Source organism: Homalodisca vitripennis, chromosome 7, assembly GCF_021130785.1.
Source record: "Homalodisca vitripennis isolate AUS2020 chromosome 7, UT_GWSS_2.1, whole genome shotgun sequence".
Lineage (NCBI taxonomy): Eukaryota > Metazoa > Arthropoda > Insecta > Hemiptera > Cicadellidae > Homalodisca > Homalodisca vitripennis.
The window spans coordinates 100,900,104-100,913,056 of NC_060213.1; the positions used below are offsets into that span (position 1 = coordinate 100,900,104).

General features: G+C 32.1%; 1 protein-coding gene across 5 annotated transcripts in view; it reads left to right on the forward strand.

The window, feature by feature from the left end:
• Positions 1–8,213, forward strand: part of LOC124366108 — a 47,932-nt gene extending 39,719 nt beyond the window's left edge. For all 5 annotated transcript variants that reach the window (XM_046822369.1, XM_046822373.1, XM_046822370.1 and 2 more), the window contains 2 exons: positions 8–182; positions 572–8,213. In XM_046822369.1, the coding sequence (XP_046678325.1) occupies positions 8–182; positions 572–3,523 (3,127 nt within the window). In that variant the 3' untranslated portion in view covers positions 3,524–8,213. The remainder of the gene's footprint in view (positions 1–7; positions 183–571) is intronic.
• Positions 8,214–12,953: the final 4,740 nt, after the last annotated feature.

Below are 12,953 nucleotides of genomic sequence, written 5' to 3' on the forward strand. Positions count from 1 at the left end.
GTTGCAGTGCGGGTTTAGCAGCGGGGCCACGAAGATGTTTGCGCAGCAGCTCCGTTGAGAGCCAAGCGACTACAATGGGTTCACGCACCAGCACTCTCACACAGAACAACGGACAGCTGACGCCACGCACGCGAGCCTCCACTCGCTCACTTGACGATGCTTGTGCCAAGAAACCTCTTGAGGTGATAAAACTGTGCTTCCGTACATAATTCGTGTAAAAATCTATTGTGAGGTGAACATTTAAAGAGATTTTGTCAAAAGTTTTATCTCAGAAAAAATTAGGCAGTTTAGAACTTAAATAGAACTTTAAATTTTTTGATGTACTTCTCAATTTAGTTATCTTATTATTTTATTTTATTTATATATACTTAATTATTTTATCTTAAAAAGAGTCATTTTTAAAATTATTTGATGTTGTAATTACTCAATATTTATTTGGAAGGGTGCAGTATCAAATCTATGTAACAGAATAGAAATCTTGAATGGATTGTATATTGTGAACAAGTAAGAAAATATTTTTAAGTTTTTGCTTTTATATAATTGGTAAAATTTGATGATGTTTTGGTTTTAGGTCCATTGTAACGGGATCGTGAACAACCATAACCATCTCACCCGGTCGGCTGTCAGGAGTGATAGCATCCTCACAAAGTATTCAGGCCTTGATTGTGAAGGTATTTCAAGGAGAACGAGAACAATATCTGCTTCTTGTCCTGGAACTAACAACGAGCTGTCGCAGTTGTCACCGACAGGAAGTGACATCACACATCACCTGCGGTCTAGGAAACAGATGTGGCTACCCACTAGCCTGCTGGGAACTACAGCTGAGGATGCCCTCAACAACTCCAGACTTAGGGCTAGCAGGGATTACCCTATATCAGAAGCGATGAAGAGTCCTACTCAGGGCAAAGGGACTTTGAAGTCTCCAACAACGACACTGCCTGAGGATTCTGTTGAGAGAAAGACAAAAACTAGTGTGAAAGATGAACTGGACAGGAGTTTAGTGAGGCCACCTTCTGATGACTTGAACGATGCTGAGAAATCAAGATTACAGGACTCAACTGATGAGGATGAAGATACAAGAGAAAGGGTTACTGGGAAGAAATGTGAAAATGCAAAGACGAAACCGGAGATGTTGAAAAAAGTAAGTTTGAAAAAGAAATTCAGAAAAAAATCTTTACCCAGAGAAGTAGCTAATTTAAGGTTTAGTGATAGTCGGAAAAAAGTCCAAAAGAAGCGGCTATCTGTTGAAGAGAAATTAATAGAGGATAATAGGACTTATTATAAGGTAGAGGTTTTAAATTCTAAACTGAGATCTACTGGATATTACATATCTCAGAGCCAGAGAGAACTGGAATTGAGTAAAGCTAATGGGAATGATGGTTGTGTCACCCAAAATAGCACTGAACCAGCAAAGACTGAAGTAAAGTCAGAAGAGAAAGAGCCGGTTGTAGTTAGGTTCAAAAAAGTCAGACAGACGGAACTTTCATTATTAAGTGATGAAGCTGAAAGTTTTATGTTCGGAGAGCCCTCAAGACGAGAAAGTTCTGTTTCTACAGAATCTTCTGAAGAGGATGATGAAATTTCATTGAAAGAGTCGGATGATCATGACAGAATAAAATATAAGAAGGAGGTGCTAGATGAAAGTTCATTAGGAAGTTGTAGTATTGCAAGCAGTTCCACTTCTTCAAGAAGAAAACGAAAATCACCTGAAGAAAGCTTTCTTCAAGACAATGCAGAATATTACAAATTTGAAGCAACAGGATCCCGTTTAAGGTTTCATGGAAACTTGTTTCCGCCGACACCAGTACCAGAGTGTAAAAAGGGGATAGAAGAAATTTCTGCAAAACAAGAATCGAGTAACGACAGTAAATTAGGAAATTCTTTAAAAGTTAAATTGGATGAGAGCGATTTCGAACCAGAAAATATAATTGATGAAGAGAAAATACCTTGTGACGGTAGTACTAATAGTTACAATGATCTTGAATTTTCTTTTGAAAGTGCACCTAAACATGAATCCTGGTATCAGACATTTAAAAGACAGGATGAGTGCAGTGAATTTTACTATCCTAGGTATACCAATTATCCAAAAGTATTGTTACCATATGAATATCCAAATTCAGTAATGAGGCGGATTAAAATGGCAGCAATCAGAGAGAAACCAAAGAAAAGAGGTAGAAAACAGAAAAAAGTGCAGCAGCTGATTGTAGATGATAAACCAAGAAAATCTCCACGATGTCATGCTTCTACATTAGCTATAATGTCAAGTCTGATGAGGCGGAGGCCAAGAGATTCCCCTGACAAGAAATCGGAACTCCTCTCAAGTGAGCTTTCTTTAGTCCCAAGTGAAATGATAGGTTTAGTTCTTGATGAAGAATCCAGGTGCAGCACCATTATCGAGCCTCCATCCGTAGCCCCTTCGGACACCCAAGTGTCTGTGACTCAGACACCTATACACACAATACCAGAAATCAGGATAGATACAAGAGACAATGTATCTGAGTCGGATAAGATAGCAGCAGAAATACAGAGGGCAGAAGAAGAGATCGATGAGTTGTTTACGCAAATCTGCAGCAACAATGATGATGATGTGTTAGTTCAGATGTTGCAGGCAGTAAAGAAAGAAGTTGAATCTCCACCTGTGAAAGAAAGTACCAATAACAGAAAGGGAAAGAGCAAGACTAAAACTGCTAAGCGAGAGCCGCCTAGTGAGTTTGAGGGGGTTATGACTTGTTTACCAGTAGACCCAGAGGTAGTAGACAGCGAAGTGCCAAACTGTGGTAGTAAACCGGGTCCTATCATAGACGTGATGAGTATTATTGAAGGATATCGCAGCTGTTCCAGTATGGAGAGGGCAGACTATGAACATATGAATCCTCATGCGGTTGATGCACTGAGGGTTCTGATCGCTGAATCTTGCAACAGTTCGGACTGTGGAGGCTCCTCAGCGTGTGACTACAGTTTCCTAGAGGATGGCAGGATGTGCAAGAAAAGAAAGCGGAAAAAGAGAAACATGACTGGATGGCCCGCAAATCACAAACGAAAGTTCATCAAGAAGAATGAAGAGTTGAGTATGGTCGTGTTGAGGAGGAACTGTAAAGTGAAGGAGGGGATGGGTGTAGATTCAGTAGCAATCAAAAAAGAACCTCAAAGCGAACCTCCAAGTGAAGAACTTGACGTTAGTAAAATCGATATTAAGTTAAAAGAAGAACCTAGTGCACCTTGTGAGAATCAAGAACAGACTTCAAATGAAAGTGATACGAAAGTGGATTCAGTGAAACCTGAAGTTAAACCGTGTTGTAGTACAATTTCTAGGACAACAAGTATTGATTCATCTTCCATTAAAAGTTTAGAGGTGCCGTCTTGTTATATTTGGGTTAAGAAAATGCCTGAAGACTGTGTTGAATCATTCACTAGACAGTTACGAAGTTCAGACTCTAGTCCACCTAAAAACTCCTCTGTTAGAAGAGGGTCTTCTAGGCAAGCGAAAACAGCAGGCAGGGAATCTTTGAGAAGGTGTAGATGAGACCTAAATTGTAAATAAATAGTTAGTATTTTTAATTTATCTTAATATTCAATCCAAAACAAAATCAAAGTGACTGCCATTACATTAGGTAAACTTTATTATGTAGTTTATAGCTTATGATTATTTATTTATTTACATGTTTTTAAAGTAATTGTAAAATTGTTAAAAATAAGCACATGATATTTATTCATTTCAAAGCACATTAATAAAAGTCTGAATTCTCACCATTTAATTTTTGTAAAGTAAGATAACAATATTTTCATTGTTTCTACCCGTTATAATTTTAATGAAAAACAATATTTGGATTGAATATTGCGTAATAGCGTAGAAATAAAAGGTTTTTGTTTCTGATCTAGGGATAGTATTTTAAAGTGCAGGAATGTTGAACTGAAGGAAACTAAAATTCATAAATGAGATGCTTGAACTTTAATTTAAATTTTTATGTATCAGCTGAGTTCCTGTTTAAGCCATTAACACAATACTTACTATATTGGTTACATTATGTATTATTGAAGTTCAATTCATTCACCCTGCTTAGAACGTAGCTGGTTATAATATCGGAATTGATTATAAAGTTGCTGGAAACATTAAGATTTTATGTTTTTTAGCTGGAGAATTTGGATGGATCCAGTACAAAACTGATGAAATGTTTCTTAAGGTAAAGGGAATGTATTGATTGTTTATATTGAAATTTATGTTTCCTGTGGAAACTTTTATTTAATGTTAAAGCTAAAACATATTTAATCTGACCATCATAATTACTCTTCAATCTTCTGAAAATGAGCAGAATATGTATAAATGTCATATATTCCCACGCTGCTTTAGATGAAGAGTTAATTCTTAATATGGAGTAATTTACAATTTTCTGAACATGAAATTAACTGAGTAGTCCATCAGGTTAACTCAATTACAAAAATTTTTAGAATTGTTCCCAAAAATCAAACATGAAATTAAAATCAAACATTGATAAATCATCCCACCATTACACAACAAAAACCAAGATGTCTGGTTTACCTCTTTTTAAAATCATCTTAATTATTGTTGGTACCATTGTAAGATTACACACAAAAAATGTTTTTTTTTCTTTCAAATAGTGGATTAGGGGAGCAGGGGAAAGGAACTATAATCTCAAGTATTTATTGTAAAGTGATAGTTATATTATGTATAAAAACTTTGTTGTTTAGGTAATTAACACAATACTTACTAGATTGATCATAATCCATCAAAGTTTTTTGACATAAAGCACACATTTTCTTTAAAATATGAAAACTAGTTGAAAGTACAATTACACAATTTTATGCCCAAAACATTTTATAATATTTCATGGACTTTTATTCAAGGGTTTGAAAGTAAGTTAGTCTATGTGAAGATAAGCTAAGGCAACTAAAAAATTTGTGAAGTGACCTATGCTATGTAATTAGGCAATCGCTAATTTAATGATATTTATACAAAATTCATTGTAATTTCTGGCTTGAGTAGGCCTGTGGACAACAAAATGTGAGCATTCTATAGGAGTCAAAGTTGGCTGTGAACAAAAAGAAATTACTGTAAAAAATGTGCATAGAAAATGGAATAAAATATTAATAATAACATGAAATGTATACATCTCTGAAATCAGAGTTAACTTTAAGTGTGGAAAAATAATCAAATTTGAGAAAAGACGTGTTATTATATTAAAATGCATTATGTTGATATTAAAAATTAAATATGGATGGGACCTCACTGAGTAAAGTACATAACTATACGGAGAGATCAAATTAAAGATGTTTACAATGGTGCTTTTTATTAAAGAGAGTTGTCTTTAATTTAGGTTTTTTTATTCTTACTTTTTACAAACTTCTTTGAGGAAAGAATATTATTTCAAGCTGTCAAGTTGGGTTGTGATGCAAATAACCAATAACAGGAAGAAACAAAATGTTTAAATTGATAATTTAATTTTTGTTAAGTTCTCAAACTTAAAATGTTTTTATTCTGTATGTGAGAGTCACTTGAAAAACAAAAAAATTGAATTGGGTTTAATGACTGCTGATTTTGTTTCTCTTGAGTCAAGCTGTAATTGAATTTGGGTTATGGTCTCCGACTGACAATTGAACTATTTAATAAGTAAAGTGTAAACCGACTAGTCTCTTGACAGTTGTGGCTTTAATGGTTAAATTTAATGTATATTTGAGCCTTAAGAATAGAGTGTATAAAGTTCCTAAACGTTGGCTATAACATTTGAAACTAGTTATTTATGGAGATGTACTAGATGTGTGATACATGTGGACTTAAATGTACTAGCCGCAAGAGTAATACTTAATACTAGCAAGAGTAGAATTTTTTAGTAATTAAAACGTAATTTTTGATTAATTGCATTGTTGGAATAGTGTAATTTAAAACAATGATAAGAAGAAACATTGAAAATTAACTGTTATTAATTTCATTCCATATCATGGCCACTGCTTTGTAAGTTAAAAAAAACCTGTTGATAATTTCAGTTGCAAAATTAATATGCATACGTATTAACTGTTGATAATGAAAAGTCTAATGTTGTTTCTATATTTTTACATTGTACGGGTATAAGTGATTCAAACCAAGTTTGTCAATATTTTAGTAAGAATAGGACCTACAAATAATTTTGGTTTTGTAATTTAAGTAAAATTTGTAAATTAATATTCATTAAATAGTTTACTTAAATGGCTTGAAAAAATCGTAAATGAATAAAATCATCAGCAATTGAAGAGTTTTACGAAATTTGAGTTAATTACCAGACTTAAATAAAACATACTGTTTTAAATATGTGTGTTAGCAATTGCAATGTCAAATTTTCAACTATTTTGTTAAGATTATATAGTAAAAGTAAAAGTTGTAATATTACTCGTTGATGATTGGCTGTTTTATTTGCATATTATGCAATTAAAATGGCATACAGTAGATTTATTGTTAGTGTTGGCTGGAATATTCTATAATTAAGTGATATTGTTGAAAGGTCCATTGATATGTTGGAAACACTAAATTAAACTAACCTGTAAATTATTTATATCAGACTAGTCAACTTAGATGAAGACACCAATTTTTAAAATTGTTAAAACAGAGTTATTAATTTATGTAGAATTTATGTTAGAACAAAATAGTAATGTCATGTATTAGATAAGAAACATTAAATCTGAAAAGAGAAAGTGTTAGGTGTAATTTGGAATTAATCATATATTGAAGGAAGGAACCATCTTTTCTGTACTGTAAATATAAAAAAAAAATATTTAGTTAAAAAGTATGATGTGATGGAAGTGAGAGAAATATTTAAACCAAACACCAGGTGAAATAAGTAAGGATTTAGGGTGTTCTCTGTATTGAAACATATTTTTTATTGGTGCTAAATTTTGATGTATTCTTATATTTTTGTTTCTATAAGTTTTTACAATTCAACCTCAACTCACTACTCTAGAACTGTAAAAATCATCTTTCATGGTAAGAAAACAATACCATTTATACTATGGTAAAGGTACTTTTCTCTACTAAAGTTCCTATCTCTCACCAATAATTCTTTACATTCAGCCTGATTAAATATTACGAAACATCATTATACAGTAGTTCATACCTCTCCAAAAAAATAAATCAGTAAAAAGCATAAGTTTAGTGCTCGAAGAGTTTAAAAGATTTACCAACATCTAAAACAGAAATTTTACATTGAATAACAAAAATGTTCGGACATTTAGATCATCAATGTTATTTAATCAGATAATCATTATACATTTTCTCAATTATGTACAGAATGATTGGAATTTAAAGACTATATTTAAGTAGTGGCCACTCAATTGGTGTGATTTTGGTAGTGCAATATTTAATTTTACTTTTGTGAAACACTATCTCCCATGCCTGTATAGTCCAGCCATGTTAGAACCATTTCATTTCAGGGTACTTTGAAGAAATAAATGTATCTATTAATACCAAGAGCGGTGACAATATAGTTAATATAAAGTACAATTTTGCAGAAAACCAACATTCACCAGTCGGCGGCAGTATTGTTGGACAAGTATTAATCCATTGTTAAACTTCTGTCTTAAATCTTTACTTTTTTGTTTGACAACGTAAGAGTAGTATCTGTGCAAGGTGATGTTTGTTTATTACTTTTATAATAAACAAGTCATTCTCTTCAAGTAAATTTAACAAAATCTGTATTCATATTTTTATTATATTATATTTTAATAATTTTTATACGAATAAATGTTTAAAACTTGCCATCATATCAAATTTGGTATAAGTACAAATTAAATTTAAAGAAGTGCTATTTGTTGTTAAGGGTTTTGTCTGTTAATAATTTGTCATATTTTCTTTGTTGATTATTATCAATTAAAATTTTAAATTCTGATGTAATGTTTAAAACTTCAGAATTTGCAATCCACACTATTATTATACTCTACTTTGTTAATTAGCTTTATATTGGTTAGTAAATTGGAATAAACGGTTAAATAATATTGATTTCATACTTTTATAAAGTAACTTTAAAATATTTTTTAGCTTTTTGTCGAATAGTTTTTAGGATGGTGTCTATTTGTAGATACAGATTATATAGTACATAACCCGACAGAGTATTGTATAGATATATTGTACAGTAGAATTTATATATGCATAGCCATTTTTGTACAACCAAAGAATCTGTCTTTGTGCATTCTTCAAGATTTGGTATGTAAATAAATACTTTCCTTACAAACTGTTGTGAATTTCTATCCATATCCATAGTCTCCTTTCTATAGGAATTTATTGTAGGAAATGTGCTTTAACTCTTAACATTTTCAACACATTCATTTCTAAAGTAAAATTGTGCATATTAACAGAATTACTACAACTTAATCTTAACAGATCTTACTGATGACCATGTTTTATTTCTTGTTCAAAATTTGTCAAAATATTTAATGAAAACGTGTTTAAAAAATTGGTCAAGTTAATAGAAATATTTTTGAAAATAAATAGACTTTAAAAGGAAAAGTTTAATAAAATTGTGTTTGCTTGTTACAAAATAATAGGCTATTTGCATGAGAATAAAGTTTAATTTCAAACTAGCTGTTACTCGTGGTTTTGCACGTGAGGACTTCTGGTTCAAGCGAATTATATTTTAGACCCCAATGTTGAGTTTGTCTTGTTCAAAAAACTACTTCTATGACGAAAACCACCAAAATGGTAATACTGTACACGACTTTTCATAAGCAGATGTTTGTCTTCTTGGATAGTGGACTCTTTACGTAGAGAAGAGTAAATTAAACTGGAGGTTACCTAGTATCAGTAGTTTTCACATTTTAATAAAGCACTTCAGTGACTATGTATTCCCCATTACATATTTGGACAGGTGAAAAAGAAAGCAAAAGATGAGAACAGAATAGGAGGAGCAAGAATGTTTTGGGTGGTTGATGACTCCATATTTGGGGTATAGGGAAAAAAAATCTGAACATTAGAGTGAGAAAAAGTCTAAGTTTACCTTACTCTGGTTGAAAATTATGTGAAAAAAGTCATATCTGTTCACGTTAGACAAGATAGTTCCCAAATGTACGAGCACTAAAACATAGTGACATGTTCTTTGATGTTTGTTATTAACAAAGGGAGATTTGAAAGGTAATAGGATTTTCGGGCATTTGCCATTGTTACATATATGATAGAAAAGCCCATAACACTTGTTTGGTCTGATTTTTTGAAGGTTCATCTTATCTGAATCTGGAAATATTTTGCATTTATTTTTAATGCTCTAAAGGATGCTGATTTTGTTACCAATTAAATTTGTGAGGTTTTTGTCTTGACTTCAATACTGGTTTGGAGGAATGTTTTTTTCTCAGTGCCGCAGAATGCCTCTGCATTCCTTCCTGCAATAATAACCTCATTTCTCGGAGATGAGGAATTAAAAAGAATCAAGCTAGTTCAGTTGACTAGCTTTTGGATTTGACTTTTAAATCAGGAGCATGATCTAAGTTAGTGCATATAGGTTGTCTTCCAAAGCTGATGTTGGCCAAATTGAGGGGCTGATGGTTAGGAGTTTTCAGGATATGTAATGTGTTCATGGTGTGAGTTTTCTGAATCAGAATCTTTAATGTCGTTAACACAGTATACAGTGTAATATAGGCAGATTTAATTTTTACTAAAATTAAACAAGATTTCTCTAGCATAACATAGTTAAAATCTAATTCTTCTGTGTTTCTTGTATCATGGTTACGTACATGAAATCTTAAAGGTAATTTGTTAAAACCACTAATAAAATAAATAAAGAAGGTAAAGTTAAATACTAAAATTCATTAAATAATTTTAACAGGAATCTCTATACTAACACCAGCAATAACTACCTTAACTACCTTCCTTAACTACCTTCCTTTGCCACACAAAAACATTTTTAGCTCCAGTCGAGTTACTCCATAGGGTTACGCAATACAATAAATGAACATGAAAAAAGCATGATAGGCATTTAGAATTAAGTTTAGCAGTTGAGCAAGACTTGCTTCTGTATCAAAAACACAACTCTGGCAAGTCTAATACATAACTGATTTGTATGCTCAACCCAGGACAGCTTGCTATCTAATATAATGCCTAACAGTTTTAAAGGGGGAAGATATGTTTACTCAGACTAAAAATAATTTCTTCTGTTTTGTCATTATTAACAATAAGTTTGTTTTGTTTCAAACCAGAAGTTGGATCTTTCAAATGCTGTTTTCTTCAATTCATTAAACAGCCATACTTCAGCGAGCTAACAGGAAGAATTGTATCGTCTGCATATAGAATGCTTTTAATATATAAAAAAAACAGACAAATCATTTATGTTTACAATAAAGAGGAAGGGTCCCAAGACAGAGCCTTGAGGAACCCGAAGTTTAACCCCCAAAGGATTAGATCTGAGGGTAATTCTAAGCAATATATGGGTCAACCTCGATTTTTTCTCATATTACAATATAATGTTCCAATAGTCAATTAGAAAAGGAAATGACTAGAATTTCTTGCCGGAAAGCAATTATAGGGAGCAGGCAACTCATTTTACAATATAATGTTCCAATAGTCAATTAGAAAAGGAAATGACTAGAATTTCTTGCTGGAAAGCAGTTATAGGGAGCAGGCAACCGCGAGAATTACCTATTAGTGATCAGGGGGCACTGACGTGATCTGGGCTTCAAATTTGGAAACTACTCGAGTTAATTTTTTTTCTAAAAGAGCAAGCAGCGCGAAGCTCAATTCAACATATACTGAATTGATTCAGGCCAAAGGAATGACACAGATTCCTTTACCAGATTTTTACGGAGATTTTGTATTGGGCGGATTATATTGGTTTACTTTGCTTTCCAGCATGTAATTATGTGTTTAAAATTGTTTTACATACATTACCTACATTATATTGTAATATGTAATAACAATGTAATAACAACGCTCGATGCCTGCCCGCTGCGCAGCGCTTCGCGCTGCTTGCTCTTTTAGAAAAAAAATTAACTTGAGTAGTTCCAAATTTGAAGCCCAGATCACGTCAGTGCCCCTGATCACTAATAGGTAACTCTAAGCAATATATGACCGTCTGGCGGTTGTCTGCTCCCTATAACTGCTTTCCGGCAAAAAATTCTAGTCATTTCCTTTTCTAATTGACTATTGTAACATTATATTGTAATATGAGAAAAATCGAGGTTGACCCATATATTGCTTAGAATTACCGATCTGAGATCCATAAGTGTTACTAGCTATTTTCTGTTTGACAAATAAGGTAGCAATAGGTTTCAGATTCAGATTCAGAAATTCTTTATTCATAAAACTAATGCACAGAATGTACAATGAATAGAGTCACATTAAGAACATCATAGTTAATAAAAAATTATCTAATATCAACTTATAAAATATTAACTAACATAAGCATTACTACTTGCATTACTATTGTAATTTTTAAGTGTATTTCATGTACAGTTGCTGAAATAAACATTCATTCATTCAAAATTATGGTAATAAATAGTTGTCATACACATATACACAGACACATACATATATAAATAAATACATATAGACATGTTGAGGTAAACCAGTCAATTAGTCCTTTCAAAAATTCTTGGTATGAATGTAGAGGTTTATTTAGTAGATACTCCTTAAGTTTAGTTTTGAAATTATTAGTGTTTTAGTTAGTTTTCAATTCAATCGGTAAATGATTTAGAAACTTTTTCCCCATGTTTGAGGTTTTCTGATGGGAATCATTAGATATATTGAACCATGTATTATATTGACGTTTTCTTTCTGTTAAGGCAAGATTGCAGAATTTTTCTGCTTTGTATCCTTGTTGGAAGTAAGTTGGTTTTAATGGAAAAGACATTTTAACCAACTCATGTGTGGATATAGTTATGCCAACAGATTCAGCTGCTAATCTATTACCTCCTGAACAACAAGACTATTACCGGGCTTTGATCCGACAAACACTGGAAAAGTCAAATAGACCCAAAAGCAATCTTACTTTCACAGAGATTAATGCTCTTAAATCGCTAAGAAATGATGAATCCATAGTAATTCTTCCTGCTGATAAGGGTAAAGTTACAGTTATCTTGGACAAGGAAGAGTATGATAGTAAAATTAATAAATTAGTTAACTGTGATGAATATACTTCAATAAATAAGGATCCTACAGTAAAAATTGAGAAAATTATAAAACAGACACTAAAAAACCATGAAAATGAACTAGGTAAACCTCTTATTGTAAAATTAAGCCCTCAATATTCAAAGCCACCACATTTGTATGGACTACCGAAAATTCACAAAGATTTAATTCCTCTTAGGCCAATAGTAAGTTCCATTGACTCTCCTGTATTAAAGTTATCAAAATGTTTGTTACCTATTATTAGTCCATTATTTGGACAAGCTAATTCTTACATCAAGAATTCAGAAGATTTTATCAATAAAATAAAAAATATTAATATTGATTACAGTGATTTTATGGTCAGCTACAACGTAAATAGTCTGTTTACAAATGCACCTGTCTCTGAAGCTTTGTGTCAGATTAGACGACTTTCTAATGATAACAACTTCAGTATGAGAACAACATTATCTATTAACTGTGTAATGGAACTTCTTATTGTATGTGTTAGCCACAACTATTTTCAGTTAAAAGATAGATTTTATAATCAAGTATCCGGTTTACCTATGGGTGGTGTTCTCAGCCCAATAATTAGCAACATATTTATGGACCACTTTGAAGACATTGCTTTTGAAAATTGGAGTATTAAACCCAAAATTTGGTTACGGTATGTTGATGATGTCTTTTGTGTATGGGAAAATAAAATTAATATCCAAGACGAATTTTTAAAACACATCAATTCAATTAGACCATCGATAAAATTTACTATTGAAAATGAGGTTAACAGTGAAATTCCATTTCTTGATATTTTGATAACAAAAACAAAAGAAAACACAATTAATTATTTTACAAGAAGACTTTCAGTGGACAGTACCTTAATTAT